General features: G+C 32.2%; 1 protein-coding gene across 5 annotated transcripts; it reads left to right on the top strand.

Annotated features, from left to right (window-relative positions):
• The first annotated feature begins 3,775 nt into the window (after window positions 1–3,775).
• On the top strand, window positions 3,776–12,916 carry LOC108326392 (COP1-interacting protein 7). Of its 5 annotated transcripts, none has more exons than XM_017559881.2 (13): window positions 3,776–4,149; window positions 5,109–5,288; window positions 5,669–5,789; window positions 5,867–5,924; window positions 6,134–6,186; window positions 6,260–6,315; window positions 7,379–7,531; window positions 7,680–7,876; window positions 8,123–9,543; window positions 9,928–10,851; window positions 11,406–11,796; window positions 12,368–12,430; window positions 12,510–12,916. In XM_017559881.2, exons 1-13 carry the CDS (start codon window positions 4,091–4,093, stop codon window positions 12,575–12,577), a joined length of 3,744 nt encoding a protein of 1,247 aa, XP_017415370.2. In that variant the 5' UTR covers window positions 3,776–4,090; the 3' UTR covers window positions 12,578–12,916. The 5 variants fall into 5 exon arrangements, with proteins under 5 accessions (XP_017415370.2, XP_052730890.1, XP_017415371.2 ...); XM_052874930.1 differs by lacking the exon at window positions 3,776–4,149 and adding an exon at window positions 5,382–5,450 and having other exon boundaries at window positions 5,219–5,288; XM_017559882.2 differs by lacking the exon at window positions 3,776–4,149 and adding an exon at window positions 5,399–5,450 and having other exon boundaries at window positions 5,231–5,288.
• The last annotated feature ends 2,347 nt before the right edge of the window (window positions 12,917–15,263 follow it).

The raw sequence follows: 15,263 nt of genomic DNA, 5'->3' as shown, positions 1-15,263 counted from the left end.
TTATAACATGTTACCATTTGATTTTGTTTACTTTAGTTTTCAGAATTCAAAGTTGTAATGCAATAACGAGAAAAAAATGTAATAGTGATTTTTGTTTTGTATTATTGAAAGGCTACACAAACTATTCAATGTTCAATGCATATTAAATTTAAAGAAAATTTTAACACATTAATTAGTAAAACAAAATATCAATAGAATGTGATATTATAATCTATTATATATATATATATATATATATATATATATATATTGTTTACGTTCACATTAATAACATTATTATTATTTTTTCATCTTTGTAATTATGAATAAACTTAACTAATAAAAAGTAGAAAAAAATTTCACAATATAAAAAAGGAAATATATAAAATAAAGGAGATTGTAATTAAAAATTAAACTTAGAATTTTTGGATCAATTGAGACAATTTCATAACTAAAATTCAAACGTTTACCATGCTAAAATTCATTCCAAACTATAATCTTTGAAGCATTTTATCAATATTATCGATTGTTCAATTTTTTTTTTCCAAACTTGAAATTTATTCTGTGAAGTTTATATTTTACCTTAAACAATTTTTTCTTTTACTCTTTTCAATACAATCGACTGATGCATTTTAGGTAAATATTATAAAATCAAAATCATATAACAGTAAACGCTTTATTTGTTTCCATTTTCATAAGTAGTCTCTACAGTGCTTATATATATTGCATATGCAATAGTGATAAACTAGCTATATTAAATAAATATTTTTTTAAAAATACATACATTAAACAAGACACCCTTTTAAAAATTAGAAAAAAATAAAAGTTTTGTTCTATATTCATCATTAAATAAATATATTTTAAAATTATTTTGAAATATTATTTTGAACATTAATCAATAAATATGTAAATTCTATTTTGAACTGGTTAGAAACTATTTTATAATATATAAATAAAATTACGGAACACTTCTCAACTTACACACGTGATGTTCTTTCATGGTAATTTTATAGTTCTATATATTCCATGTATTGGATATTATTTTTCCCTTTGTCGTTATATGCCTAAAAGACACTGCATAAGTAGTCCATGTCATTCTACATTTTCCCCCCTTTATTACAAAAAAAAGCACAATTATTGATTTTAGGATTTAACATATTTAAACCATAGAAAAAGACACAACACGTCACATTCATACCATACTACAAATACTACAAATGCAAATGAATTATTGTATTACGGTATTTGTTTCTTTTCTATTTTTTAAGAGTTTTATTTACTTATCTTATCTTCAACTATTATATAATTGTCACAAATAAGTAAAAGAACAGTAAAATTTGTTTCCTTAAAATTTCTATGGAAAACGGAAATATGATTTGGTGTATACATACGAACGTGTAAAAAAAATGGAGTGATTTGCTAAACTATTACACCATAATTATGAACTTAAGCAAAGTGAACAAACATTAATGTCAAATAGCACCTGAAATTGTCTATAATTTCTTAAGTTCTTATCCACAAATTTTATTATTATTGAACCCATTCAATATCCATAATTAATTGAAAAACACATAACCACATGTGTTAAAACAATTTTTTTCATCATTAAATAAGAAAGTTAAGCAATTCAGTAATGAACTGAGACCTTCAAAGTGTAATTAGATCTACCACAATAACTTTGCTCTAACTAAATTAGTTCACTTTAAATGATATAATTAATAGCTCATGATAAAAAAAAGATAGAATACTTAATTATTAAGTTAGTGTAGTGTATATTACATTTTGTAAAACGCAATTGCAACTTTAAAACTTCATACCGAATTTAGTGCATGTTTAAGTTCAATTTGGAGAATATACTTAAAGTAACGTTGATATTAATCAATGTAAGTTTAGATTAATAATCATATATTTAATTTCACATAAAAATTATACTAAATTTATGATAAAACTACGTATAAAAAAGATTATTATGAAAACAAAATTATGTTTTCTTTCATTTTATATTTTGAACTCTATATACTAGGAAAAGAACATAATATATTAAAAAAATTATAATTTGTCTCTCCGATGTTAAATTTTTCTTTTTGTAGTTTTTGCTTTTTTTAAGATTTAGTATTAACTTTTTTTTTTACTTATTATTGTCAGTTTTTTTTTTTTTGTATTTGAACTGATTTATTATCTCTTTCAAGTTTTTGCTTGTTTTTACTTTGAAGTTTATTACTTTTTTACTTATTATAAAAAAATTATAATTAATCTATCAATGTTATAATCTTTCTTTTCATCATGCATATTAGGTGTTTAAAAGTTATTTTTAATTCTTTTGCAAAACGATTTTCTTAAACGTCAAAAAAATAAGAATTATTGTTAAATAATTATGAGTTGAATCTAATTGTTAAACCCTGCAAACTATTAATAATGAAAATGGTATTCTAGAAAAAAAAGACATACTAGTAAAGGAATCAAATTTCACCTAACACACCACCATAAAGATTCTTGATAAAAGAATATCCATTACAATACAATTATTATCACAATTAATCATCATTATCGTAAGTTGTGATTAAACAAAATACTCTACCATAACATGTTGCATAATTAAAGACTGAATCATAAATTTCACCATATATTCTACGACAAGGCTTACTATAAAGTGAATTTTTAAGTCTAACTCAACCCCATAAAACCGGCTTATAGAGTGAGGTTTGCACCAAATTATAAACTATTTTCTATTCTTCCATTCCACCCGCTATCGGGCCGTTATTGGACCACCCAATTTCTACTATCACGCACAAGATGTCTATACCTCGGCGTGAAGGGGGTGTGTTGGAAGTCCCACATCGACTAGAGATAAGGCCAATTCATAGTTTATAATTTGGTGCAAACCTCACCATACAAGTCGGTTTTGTGGGATTGAATTAGACTTAAACTCACTTTCTAATACTCACCATAGATTCTACTATAGATCAAATCACACACTCTAACACATGTTTAAAAAAAAGATTTTTTTTTAAAATTTTTTTACACTAATTATTTTCTCTTTACTAGAAATATTATTAATATTATGTTGTAACCTGAATTTACAAATCGAAATTGATTTTGAATTAAAATAATTTTAATTCGTATAAACATTTTCCTTTGGTTAAAAGATAAACTTTCTGATAAGATAAACTTTCTGATACTAGGGGTTCATGGAGTATTTTTCGTGTAACTTTTACACCTCCACACATTTTTTTAGTTTTGAGATGAAAAGGTTGAATTTGTATAGATTTTCAATGTGTATCAAAGCATACTACAAATATATTTTTTCATTGAATAGAACAAAAATCAAATATTCTCTGATCATAGAATTATTCTTAAAAAGATTAAATTTTATTTTACAAAATAAAAAAGTTATAACATTAAAACAAAAAAACAACTAAAATATTTGTTTTAAAGTAATCATAAAAGATAATTCTATATATATATATATATATATATTAGACGGAAAAAATACATTTATCATAAATTTTGCAACTGTAACTGAACAAGTGAATGATGTCACTTAACAGGGTGTCAATTCAACTTCAACGGTCCTCTGTAAGGAAAAAACAGTGTAGAAAAAACTTTTTGAGGCTAATATGGTAATTTCATTCAAGTAACATCGATTTTCGAACGACAAGTATGTGTTTGATAGCGTCACTATGTTGCCGTTTGTCAATGTTGCTTGAAATCCCGGTTTTGCCCTCATATTTTTTCCACAGTTCCAAAAAATCCACCCTTTCTTTTGATATTCAAAGAAGAATGATGGTCCTTCCTTCAATGAGTTGGTATCCAAACAACAACAACCTTGGATCCTGTCCCAAAGCACTCACCTGTCTTTGGAAGCCATTGAAGCTCGTCTGCTGAACCCGATTTCTAAGCATTCATTGCAACTTAACCTTTTTTTTCCTTTTGGTCCGTGAAGCCTGTTTTTTCAAGCAAAGCTTGCCTTTTTGAGTCACCAAAGTCTAACCCCACTTTGGAACTTTGCTTTTTCCTTTTTGGGTATGTGAGCTTAGCTTCACTTTAGAGTCTCGTTCGTGATCCCTGAGAAAGCAAAACCCAGTTTCTGGTTTGGTTTTGGTCTCTTAAAATGAACTCTTCTACAAGGTTGGATTCAGTTATGTTTCAGCTCACACCAACTAGAACCAGGTAACAATACTGTTACCTCATTCATCAATATACTTTACCATCTTCTTGTTGTTTCTTTTACCATTCTGTGCCATTTCTTACCCACCCTAAATAGAAAACAAGAACTACGGGGAATAAGTTTGTTGGTTTTGTGTTTTTTAAGCACTTGGGTGTTGACAGTCCCAGTAGTGTTACCCCATTCATCAATATTTTTTACCATTTTATTGTTCTTGTTTTCTTTTTACCACTTGTGACATTTCTCACCCTAAATAGAGAACAAAAACCAATGAATAAGTTTCTTGGTTGTGTTTTTTCAAGTGCATGGGGTATATGACATCTTAATAAGTTTGTTTATTTTGTGTTTTCTTTTCTGCACTTGGGATATTTGATAGTCCTAATAAAATGAATTAAAATGCAAATGACTTGTTGATTACCTTTTTTAGAAGCAATGATAATTTTGGAGGACTGTACTTAGTTTAACAGTCTCATGGATTCAGTTCAGTTTTACCCTTTTTGATTTTTGCAACTGGAGTATTGTCTTGCACTTATTTTGCAAATGTTGTAGCTGATGACTCTGCAGTTTCTTTTGTTTAAATTTGCTGGTTAATTTGTTATGTGATCAAAATTGCTGTCATGGGTTGACGGGTGGTAGGGGATTAGTTTGGTCATGCTTTCTAGTTACTCAGAAACACATGTTGATCGTAAGCTTCAGTACGAGAAGGACCTGATTTTAAGAAGTGGCTATCTACTGAGAGAGTAGTGTCTGTAGTTTTTGCTAGTGATTTTTTGGTTGTTCGAATACATGGTTCATAGAAGATATTTCACGAAAAAGTTTGTGTAAGAGTAGTAGGTCACTAATTGATCTATGCAAATAGTTCATTCAAAACAATGATTGTAGGAATTTCTCTTTTGGTAACATGATTGTAGATATTAGCTGCCTGACTTTTTGCTTTGATTTTTTATCCTCATCTGTAATTCAGATTTGACTTGGTTATAACTGTGAATGGAAAGAAGGAGAAAGTTGCATCAGGGTTGCTCAACCCATTTCTATCCCACTTGAAGGCAGCTCAAGATCAAATAGCAAAGGGTGGTTATTCAATTGTTCTTGTGCCTGGGCTTGACAGTGATGCCTCATGGTTTACCAAGGGAACAATTGAAAGGTGTGGCTTGTTATCATAATATTTTTTTATTAATTATTTTTATCAATGTATGTTCGAATCTGATTTGAAACTGATCAGTCATGCTTATTCAAGGTTATCATTTCTTCCAGTACTCAACTCAACATGGATCTAGTATGCTGTTTTGGAAGTCCTGTTTTTCATGTAATATGTACTCCAAAATTCCATTTATATTTTTTGTGTTCTTACACTTTCGAAAGTAGAGGGAATACTGGGATTCCTTTGAAAGTTAAACACACAGACTACATGAATTGTAACTCTAAGGTTGTAAGCTCAAAGTTTGTCCTCTTACAAATGATTCTAGGTTGACATTTAATTTCACATAGATTTGCATGCTGAACTAATTTCCTCTGCTTCTTTAGGTTTGTTCGCTTTGTGAGCACTCCAGAGATATTGGAACGTGTTTATACTATAGAATCCGAAATTGCACAAATTGAAGAGGCAATTGCAATTCAAGGAAATAATTCTGTAGGGATGAGCTTTGTAAGTAAATATCTAGCAATTTTTAAATTCAATGGCATCAAGTAAAGGTCTGTTTAATTTAACTTGTATATCTGCAGGTAGAGGAAAACCAAATAAAACATGTGGAAAGCACTGAAGGGAATTTTGAAAGAACAGGTACATGTATTTCATATGGTTATCCTTTGAAACTATTAACTAACTTGTATTCAACAAAAATGGATATATATATATATATATATATATATATATATATATATATATATATATATATATATATATATATATATATATATATATATATATATATAAAGCTTTGCTGAAATTTATAATTGCTGTATCTAAGAAGATCTGTTGGCTTTGCTCAGGCAGGAAGACTCAGCAGGATACAAATGAGGACAAAGCTATTGTACTTTACAAGGTTAGGAAAGTCTTGAATATCCTAATCTTATAGATTTATTATTTTCTTATCTGTTTGTGTGGATACATACCAGTCTGATACACAGCCACTTGATACGAATGGAGGCACCAAATCAGAAGGAAACCCAAAGTAAGTTCTAAATACTTTTTTCTTCTTTTCTATGGTCATCCCTCAGTAGGAAACTTTATATGATGATTGCTTCTGATTAATATAAAATGATTTAAGTGCCTATTGCCTGGATATCACTCAAAACAATTTTGTAATATGGTCAGAGCAGATAGAGCAAACTGCTATTGCAGTTAATTTTAGAAACAATTATGAATCAGATAGAACTGATAATTCTGAGTAAAGAAGGAAAGGACTTGTAGGGATCTTATGCCAGCTTGACCATCTATTTTTTTACCCTTTGAGGATAATCCGTTATCCAGTACCATCTCCACCAGTCTATTCATAAATAACAATTTCACATTACAGTCAGTGAATTTTTTAAGAAAATATAGGCTTCTTTTAAATTGTCGGAATGTAGAAGGTTTATTCCAGGAATCTATGGTAAATTAAATTTTTTTAACAGTTGTTTCTACATTGCCATTTTGTACTTGGGATTTGTAACATTTGTTAATGCATGAATTGCAGTTGGAAAAACTGATTTCTTATTGACTAAGTCCTACCCTTGTTTATTTTCCTTGTATTGCCATATAAAGCTGACGATTTTCTAGTAGATTATTCTAATAACTTCTATTGTAAAATTTACATCACCACCCTTCCCCTAGAGTTATGAATATACTGACTAGATAATATGCTATCTAGAAATCTTCAGGTGAAGTCTGATTTTTGTGGATACTATCATTTCCAACTTTTTCTCTGGCAAACATAAGAATTTTCTCTCTTTTTTTGGGATTGACCTTCCACACTAACTTTTCCTCTGAGTTTGTTCACAATTCAGCAAAAAGACTCCTCCTTGTTGAATTTAATGGACTAATGTCCAGACTGTTCTCAACTTATGGTGAATGAAATGACACTTAGTGAATTTTTGTTATAAAATTAAGCTAACACGGAGACCTGATTGTGTGGTGTGCATTATGTATAAGTGGTTCTACTTCAAGTGTTGTTATATTCATTGAACTTTAGTACACTAAAAAATTGTTTGTTAACGTATATCCTACTGTATTTCCTTCTGTATGTATTGTTTTAGAGTTCAGCTTTTGAAAGTCCTGGAGACACGTAAATCTGTGCTGCAGAAAGAGCAAGGAATGGCATTTGCACGTGCTGCTGCTGCTGGTTTTGACATTGACTACATGCCAGCTTTGATGGCATTTGCCGAATGCTTTGAAGCATCACGCTTGATGTAAAAATAATTAACTTAACTATTTTTTAATAGTGAGATTTTGGATACTTGGCCAATTGGCTGATAGCACGCACACACACATGTCTGTATGTGTATGTGTGTGTGATTTCTGGATGATCTTTCTGATTCTAACTTTGTTGCATTTCAGGGATGGTTGTAGAAATTTTATATCTCTATGGAAAAGAAAGCATGAAAGTGGCCAATGGCTTGAAATTGAAGCTACTGAAGTCACACCCAATCGTGCTGACACCTGTGCAATTAATGCTTCTGGCATAGTGATTTCTAATATGGTTACTACATCCCAAACTGAGTTGGACTCAGAAAGTAACGGGAAAACGAATTCAGGTAACTAACATCTTCAGCACATCTTGGACTTGCATATTCATGCACTGTTTTGCCTTAGAGGTCAGTGAAGAGATTATTATTATGGGTTTCTTGGGTGGACTAATAATAGGGTTTTATTAAATCAAATATTTAGTGCTGACTGACTGACAACGGTTCTAGATATGAGAAAAATAGTAAAGTTCCTGATTTCTATTTTCCCTAAATGTACTAACATTATTGTTTACAAATTTATTGATGTGTGTTCAGCGGACAGACAACCAACTGCAGGTTACCAAGATAATGTTCAAGGTCATTTTCCAAATGGTGGCTTCTCCTCTTGGCCTGTTCATTCTCCCCCAGGTGCTTTACCCATGTTTCAGACTTATCCAGTGCAAGGGATACCCTACTATCAGAGTTATCCTGGCAACAGCCCATTTGTGCAGCCAGTTTCCTCACCTATGGATGACTCCAGACTAAATGCTAATCCAAATTTGAATAGAAGGCATTCAATGGATAATGGAAAGTATACTGCATATGAAACTATGAATGAAATGGCTATGGAAAGGGAAGGTTCACTGACTGGAGAACGATGTAAGAAGGATGGCCGATCAGGCAGACACAGATCTGGTATGGTGGTCATTCGGAACATCAATTACATAACAAAGACAGAAAGATCTTCTGGAAGTGGATCATGTTCAGATTATTCCTCTGAAACTGATGAAGATAAAGAGGTTCAGGCATCTGTCAAGACATCAAAAAGAAGAGGATCCAGTGACAAATCCTTGAAACGGCTGAATTTATCTGATAAGGAAGTAACACACTCTGGGAAAGATGCAGATGGAGGACAGTGGCTAGCGTTCCAAAATTGTTTACTGAGAGGCGTAGATGAAGATAGGCATGTTGTTGATCAAGACAAGTTTGATGAAGTGAGAAGAAAAAAACTTGTTGCAAGGAATGATCCTATAGATTTTACTGAGCGTAATATGCATGAAGTTCAAGGTAGTGGAGCCTTAGATATGCAGAGAATTAGCAATGGATTGACCCATATGCCTAGGTCATCATCTAATGATGGTTTCTTGTTATCAAGAAGCTCGGGACAGTCTGTTAATGGTAGGTCTGTGGATGCTATGCAGTCTTTAGAAATAGATGGAAGGATTGGTTGTAGAAGAGGGGCAAATGATAATTTTATTAATGGACTAGGTTATTCAAGCAATAAATTGGAAAGGAAGTTATTTCATGATATGAACGATGACTCCTATGTAGTCAGAGTCAATGATTCAGGAAATCTAGAGAGAAATGCTATTGATATGGACTCAGAGTTCCCAAAGGTACACAAGAAGGAAGAAAATAATTCCAATTATCAGCCAGATGAATTGAGTCTGATGCCTGAACGCCGAGTAGAAAAGGGGTTAATGGATTATGATCGTGCCTTAGACTATGAAATGCAGGCTCAGACAGGGGGTGGTGCTTTGCAAGATAAAAAGAACAAAGGTCTGAAACCAAGATCCAAGATGATGGATAAAGATCTGAAATCAAATCCTACACCAAATAGTTCTTATCTAAAAAAGACTGTTGGGCCAGTAAGGAGAGGAAAGACTAGTAAACCGAGTCCATTGGATGAAGCACGAGCACGTGCTGAAAGACTACGAAACTACAAAGCTGATCTCCAGAAAATGAAGAAAGAGAAGGTATTCTATATTTCCCTTACTAAAATTCGGGTTTCATGTTTGTATTGCACATGCTTAGCATACAATTGAAGCACATTGCATTTAGTAGGTTTAAAATTTTGATTAGTGAGAGATTCATGTTTTCAAGTTTGTTCATCTTTTTCTCAAATCTATTTATTTCTTATTTACAATGCCGATCTCCAAAAAATGAACAAAGAGAAGGTAATCTACATTCCCATAATTACTAAAACTCCCATTTCATGTTTGTATTGCACTTGTTTAACATACAATTGAAGTACATTGCTTTGAGTATGTTTAAATTAGTGAGAGATTCATGTTTTGAAGGTTGTTCATAAGCTTCTCAAATCTATTTATTTCTTCTTTCTTATTTGTGATAATAACTAGGAAGAGGAAGAGGTAAGACGCCTCAATGCTTTAAAGATGGAGAGGCAAAGGAGAATTGCTGCCAAGAGTAATTCAATGGCTACCAAGTCATCCACGCCACCACAGCAAACGAAGAAACAGATTCCCGCAAAGCTTTCTCCTAGTTCTTATAAAGGGTCTAAATTTAGTGATTCGGAGCCAGGTTCATCCTCACCCTTCCAAAGATTTCCACTCAGAACTGCTTCTGTTGGATCCAATGATTCTTCCAAAGCCCCAAAAACCAGCAGATTGAATACGAACAAATTAAGTCGATCGGCGCCTTCTCTGCCTGAATCCAAGCGAGAGAAGGGTGATGGTACCACTGATACTAAGGCATCAATTACTAGAATTAGAAGATTGTCAGAACCTAAAATGAGTACCATTCGTCATACTTCTTCAATATCTGTTAAACCAAGAGGTGCTAGGACAAGTTCAATTACTAAAGCAACTAATGAGACTGATATCAGAAAGATTTCTGCTATTGTGAATCATGATAAAAGCAAGACTACAACTCTCCCTGAACTAAGAATCGGAACATCTAAAACAAGTGACATTGGATCGTCAGTTAAAGAGAGGACACAGAAGCTGAATATTAACAACTCTTTGAATTTAGAAGGCACCTTGCTGAAGAAAAATGAATTTGAAATCTCACCTATTGACGATGAAGATGACAATCCTATTATTGAGAAGACTGTTGTAATGCTTGAACGTGATAAACCCTGTGCTCCCAATAGTAATGATGGCAAGGCAAAAGAAAAAACAAGGATACTGAAGGGACAGTATGAGAATGATAAAGTAATGGAGAAAACTGAAACAGTACCAAGTAATGTTGCTCTTCACACATCAGTTTCGGTAGATACAGAAACCTCAGACAATAAATCACGTGTGAAACCTGGATCATCCAAGGTGTGTTTTCATAAATTTAATAATAGTTAACCGTTGTAATCAGTATGCATGAAAGAAAATAAATGTGAACATGATGATGTAAAGTAGGCAATACATGCCTGCACTCTCCAGGTATAAATTGTAGGAAACATATTAGCAGCAGTTTCAAGCCTCCCACATGATAACATGTTCCTGGAAGGCTAAGTTGATTTTTCTCAAAGATCATACACTGCCAGCCAGACAGAATATTCATAAATGGCGAAGTGCTAACATGTATGGCCTACTTTACATCCTAATTGTTAGTTGTGAATAATAACAACATAAGAAACAGGTACAGATTTGAGAATTTTGCTTTTCCTCAAATGCTAACTTATGGTTTTCAGATCTTCTGTAGGGGAAGATAAGTCTATGTTCAATTATCGGGAAATTTGCGGATATTTGATAATTAATTTGAGGAGTGATGTGTTATTTTACCTGTTGCTTACATGCCTGTGTACTAGTTGTTTATCTGAATTCTCCATGCATGAAAGAACTTCTTATACATCCGTTTTGAATGTATTTTCTTCCAAAATCAGGTTACAATGAATGATATAGAGAAAGAGCCTACAAAATCGTCTAGCATTCATATTACTGATAAAACATATCACTCCCCTCATGTTCGAGTTTCTTCTTTGGAAGATTGTAGTACACAAAGCTCTGAGTTCGGTAAAGCACCTTCTGCAAGCTTTGACAGTGCATCAATTGGTATGGAGACTTTTAGATCACGAGTGTCTGATTCCAGAAATTCAACTCTTGAGAAGATTCCTGAGGTGATTGAGAAGCCTCAGGTAAAGGAATCATCTAAGGGGTTGAGACGGCTGTTAAAATTTGGAAAAAAGAACCATGACTCGCCACCTGCTGCTGGGCGCAACAGTATTGACGGCTCCGAAGCAAATGAGATTGGAAAGAATGGTTCCCCCAATGAAGGTAGCATGATTCTAACAAAACCTTGAGTTCCTATAAGTTTGTTGAAACCTAAAATCTAAAATTATCAAACACAACTTTAATGTGTCTTTTAAGAACTAAACTCAACACAGACACACTCTCCTACCTGCTCACTTTTAGTCAATATATATCAATTTTGGTAGCTCAAGCTATAGCTTTGAAGACTTCCATGGCTTGTTTTCTGATTTTATTTTCAGTGGATGTATTTTCTGTAATAATTACATAATGACCCATTTTAGCTGTTTTGTGTTCAATTTTTTAGAACTTGCATATGAAGCATCATTTAATTGTTCTCATCAGTTCCATTGTTCTTGAAATCGCTGAAACAAAATGAAAATATATTAACCCAAGATGAAAAAGAAAACACAACAGTTCCCAAACTGTTTTATTTTCTTTAACCAGCGTATATAATCCTTATGATGATTGCCTAGTAAATATGAGTGCCATTGGACAATTTGAAAGAAGGCCAAACCATATTTGTATTTCATTTGTAAGATGACTAATATATATACTCAAGCTTATCATGATATTGGTATTTTCTATGCTGTCATAGTTCATACTCTGAAGAATTTGCTCTCTCGAGATGAAACTCCCCCAAGTGCAACTCCTAAAAAGTGTAAGTGACTTTGAATGAACTCTTGCTTCATCTTATCTAGATTCAAATTAATATTAATGAACACATTATTCTTATGCAGCTTCTCGCTCTTTCTCCTTGTTATCACCCTTTCGAAGCAACAAAGGAAAAAAGATAATGATGTCTTGACAGAATTTATACTGTTCTTGCCAATTGATTCTTTCCCTTTTTATCTTATTGTGTTATATTTGTCTTAGCTCAGATTATTTTGTTGATTCTGTTAACCAAAAGGAATTTTGGCCCTCTTTTTGACAGTTCTTTTGAGCTTCAAAACCTCGACAAATTATTTGAAAATCTAAATGGGAAATTGATTCTGAATCCTTAAGGATTTGGTTCAGCATGTGATGATGTAAATTTTGTTTAGATAACAGGAAAATCAATTATTGTATTTTTTTTTTCATGAAAAACAGACATCTCAATGTAACATTATGGGTGACATTAATTTGGAGATACATTTCATTTACTCAATTAATCTTATTCAACTATAAAATAAATGGGTCTTGACATTATTATATCGAATGGAATCATGAATACTTCAGGTGGCATTTGCTCTTAAGCTAATCATCAATCTTTAGTTCAAAGAATACTATTTTTTAGTTAGGCCAAGTACATAACTTTTTATTAAACTTTTGTAATCATTGAAAAAAAAAAAAAACAACTTAGTTAAGATTTTAATTTTGGCACTTTTTTTTTTTAAATTCTCAACTTATTAGAAATCATTATAAACAGAACACCTGGAAAATTACTATAAAATTAAATTATTATCTTAAAAATAGTGAGCCTCTTTGAGCTAACTTTTTCACACAAGAATGTGAAAACAAATAAATTTATCCATAATTGTATAAAAGTTTAAAGAAACTAAGTAAGAAAGTTTCTACAAATTAATTGACCAAATAACCCAATATATATATGAATGTAATTGAATAGTAGTGTGAAAATAATTTATATGTATAGTACATTTTAATTAAATTATTTAATTACTTTCAAAGGCCTCTTGAAGAATTTTTATCAACAAATTCCATCAAGTGATTAATTAATGCAATAACAACAATGTTAAATAAAAGGCACACAATTTGGTCATTATTAAATAAGGGACATTAAATGTTTGTTTCAAGACGTAGTGAGTGTTTAAAATTGAATATTATCAAAGCACAGTTCTAGCTTTAAAAGCTTACTTTATTCAATGTAGTAAATGACTTTATATAGCCAATACAGTAACTAATATAAAAGAAAGAGATAACAGGTAAATAGAGCATAACTCAACGTGGTTGAACATAATTGAACGTAGCTAATTTTATGGAACAGATAAACTAAGCATCTATTTTTAGGGGATAATATTTATTAACAAATAACTAAAAGGATTGAGTCAAAACGTGGCTGACATTCCTCCCTTAAACTGAACTGTTATTTTAGTAAATACAGTCAATTTATCTCCTCAATATGGCATATACCAAGTCTTTCTCTTAACTTCATAAATGCTTCCAACTTCAAGGCTTTGGTCATGATGTCAGCTAGTTGATGCTTAGTTCCGCAGTATACTAATTCAACTTCTCCTTGGTTTGTCAACTTCCGAAGAAAGTGAAATAGAACATGAATATGCTTACTTCGACCATGCATGACTGGATTCTTTGAGAGTTTAATTATTGAGCTGTTATCACAATAAATGATACATTTATTTTGCTTAATCCCCAAATTCTCAAGTACACGCTTCATCCAAATACTCTGAGTAGCACAAGCTGCTGCAGAGATATATTCAGCTTCGGTGGTGGACAATGATACCACAGGTTGCTTCTTAGAACTCCAAGCAACCAATCCATTTGACATCTTAAAAACATACCCTGAGGTACTCCTTCGGTCATCACAATCTCCAACATAGTCACTATCACAGAGTGCTACCAACTTCCCTCTTCCTTCTCTTTTGTAAAACAAACCTAGTTCAGTAGTTCCTCTCAAATAGTGTATGACCTTTTTTATTGCTTGTTGATGCATGGCAGTTGGTGCTTTCATGAAACGAGCCACTTAACTTACACTATACATTAAGTCTGGCCTAGTGACAGTTAAATACATAAGGCTTCCCACCATTTGCTTATATGTAGTAGCATCAACCTTCAATCCTCTAGCATCCTTTATGAGCTTACACCCTGGAACAATTGGATTTTTTTACAGCTGAACAATTTTTGAAACCAAATCTTTCAAGTATTTGGTTAGCATATTTTCTCTGACAAATAAAAATGCCATTTGAAGTATGCGTGACTTCCACACCAAGAAAATATCTCATCCTGCCCAAATTGGTCATCTCAAATTCCTTTTTCATTGAGTTTCTGAATTTTTGGAACATTTTTTCACTATTTCCTGTAAAGATAAGATCATCTACATACACGTTCACAATAAGAACATCTATTGCTCCTTCTTTCTTTGTAAATAACGTGTGATCACTCGTGCTTCTTTCAAAACCTTCCTTGAGGAAGTATGATTCTATCTTTTTTGAACCATGCTCTAGGTGCCTGTCTCAACCCATAGAGAGCTTTCTTCAGTTTATACACCTTGTCTTCTTCACCGATTACCTCATATCCCTTTGGTTGTTCCACATACACATCTTCTGCTAACTCTCCGTGTAGGAATGCACTTTTGACATCTAGTTGATAAACTGTCCAACCTCGACTGGCTGCAATGGATAAAGTCAATCGAATGGTATCCCATCTTGCCACAGGTGCAAATACTTCAGTGTAATCAATTCCAGCTTCTTGAGCATACCCTTTTGCTACAAGACGAGCCTTATATTTGTCTACTTCTCCTTTTTCGTTTATCTTGGTCT

This window comes from Vigna angularis, chromosome 3, assembly GCF_016808095.1.
Source record: "Vigna angularis cultivar LongXiaoDou No.4 chromosome 3, ASM1680809v1, whole genome shotgun sequence".
NCBI lineage: Eukaryota > Viridiplantae > Streptophyta > Magnoliopsida > Fabales > Fabaceae > Vigna > Vigna angularis.
This window is presented reverse-complemented; position numbering and strand designations above follow the sequence as displayed.

Bases quoted from the DNA above. Each gene is read 5' to 3' on its own strand.
- LOC108326392 (XM_017559881.2), top strand. From the start codon at position 4,091: ATGAACTCTTCTACAAGGTTGGATTCAGTTATGTTTCAGCTCACACCA. The intron at 4,150-5,108 runs GTAACAATACTG...TCTGTAATTCAG, and splicing joins CTCACACCAACTAGAACCAG to ATTTGACTTGGTTATAACTG. The intron at 6,316-7,378 runs GTAAGTTCTAAA...GTATTGTTTTAG, and splicing joins AAATCAGAAGGAAACCCAAA to AGTTCAGCTTTTGAAAGTCC.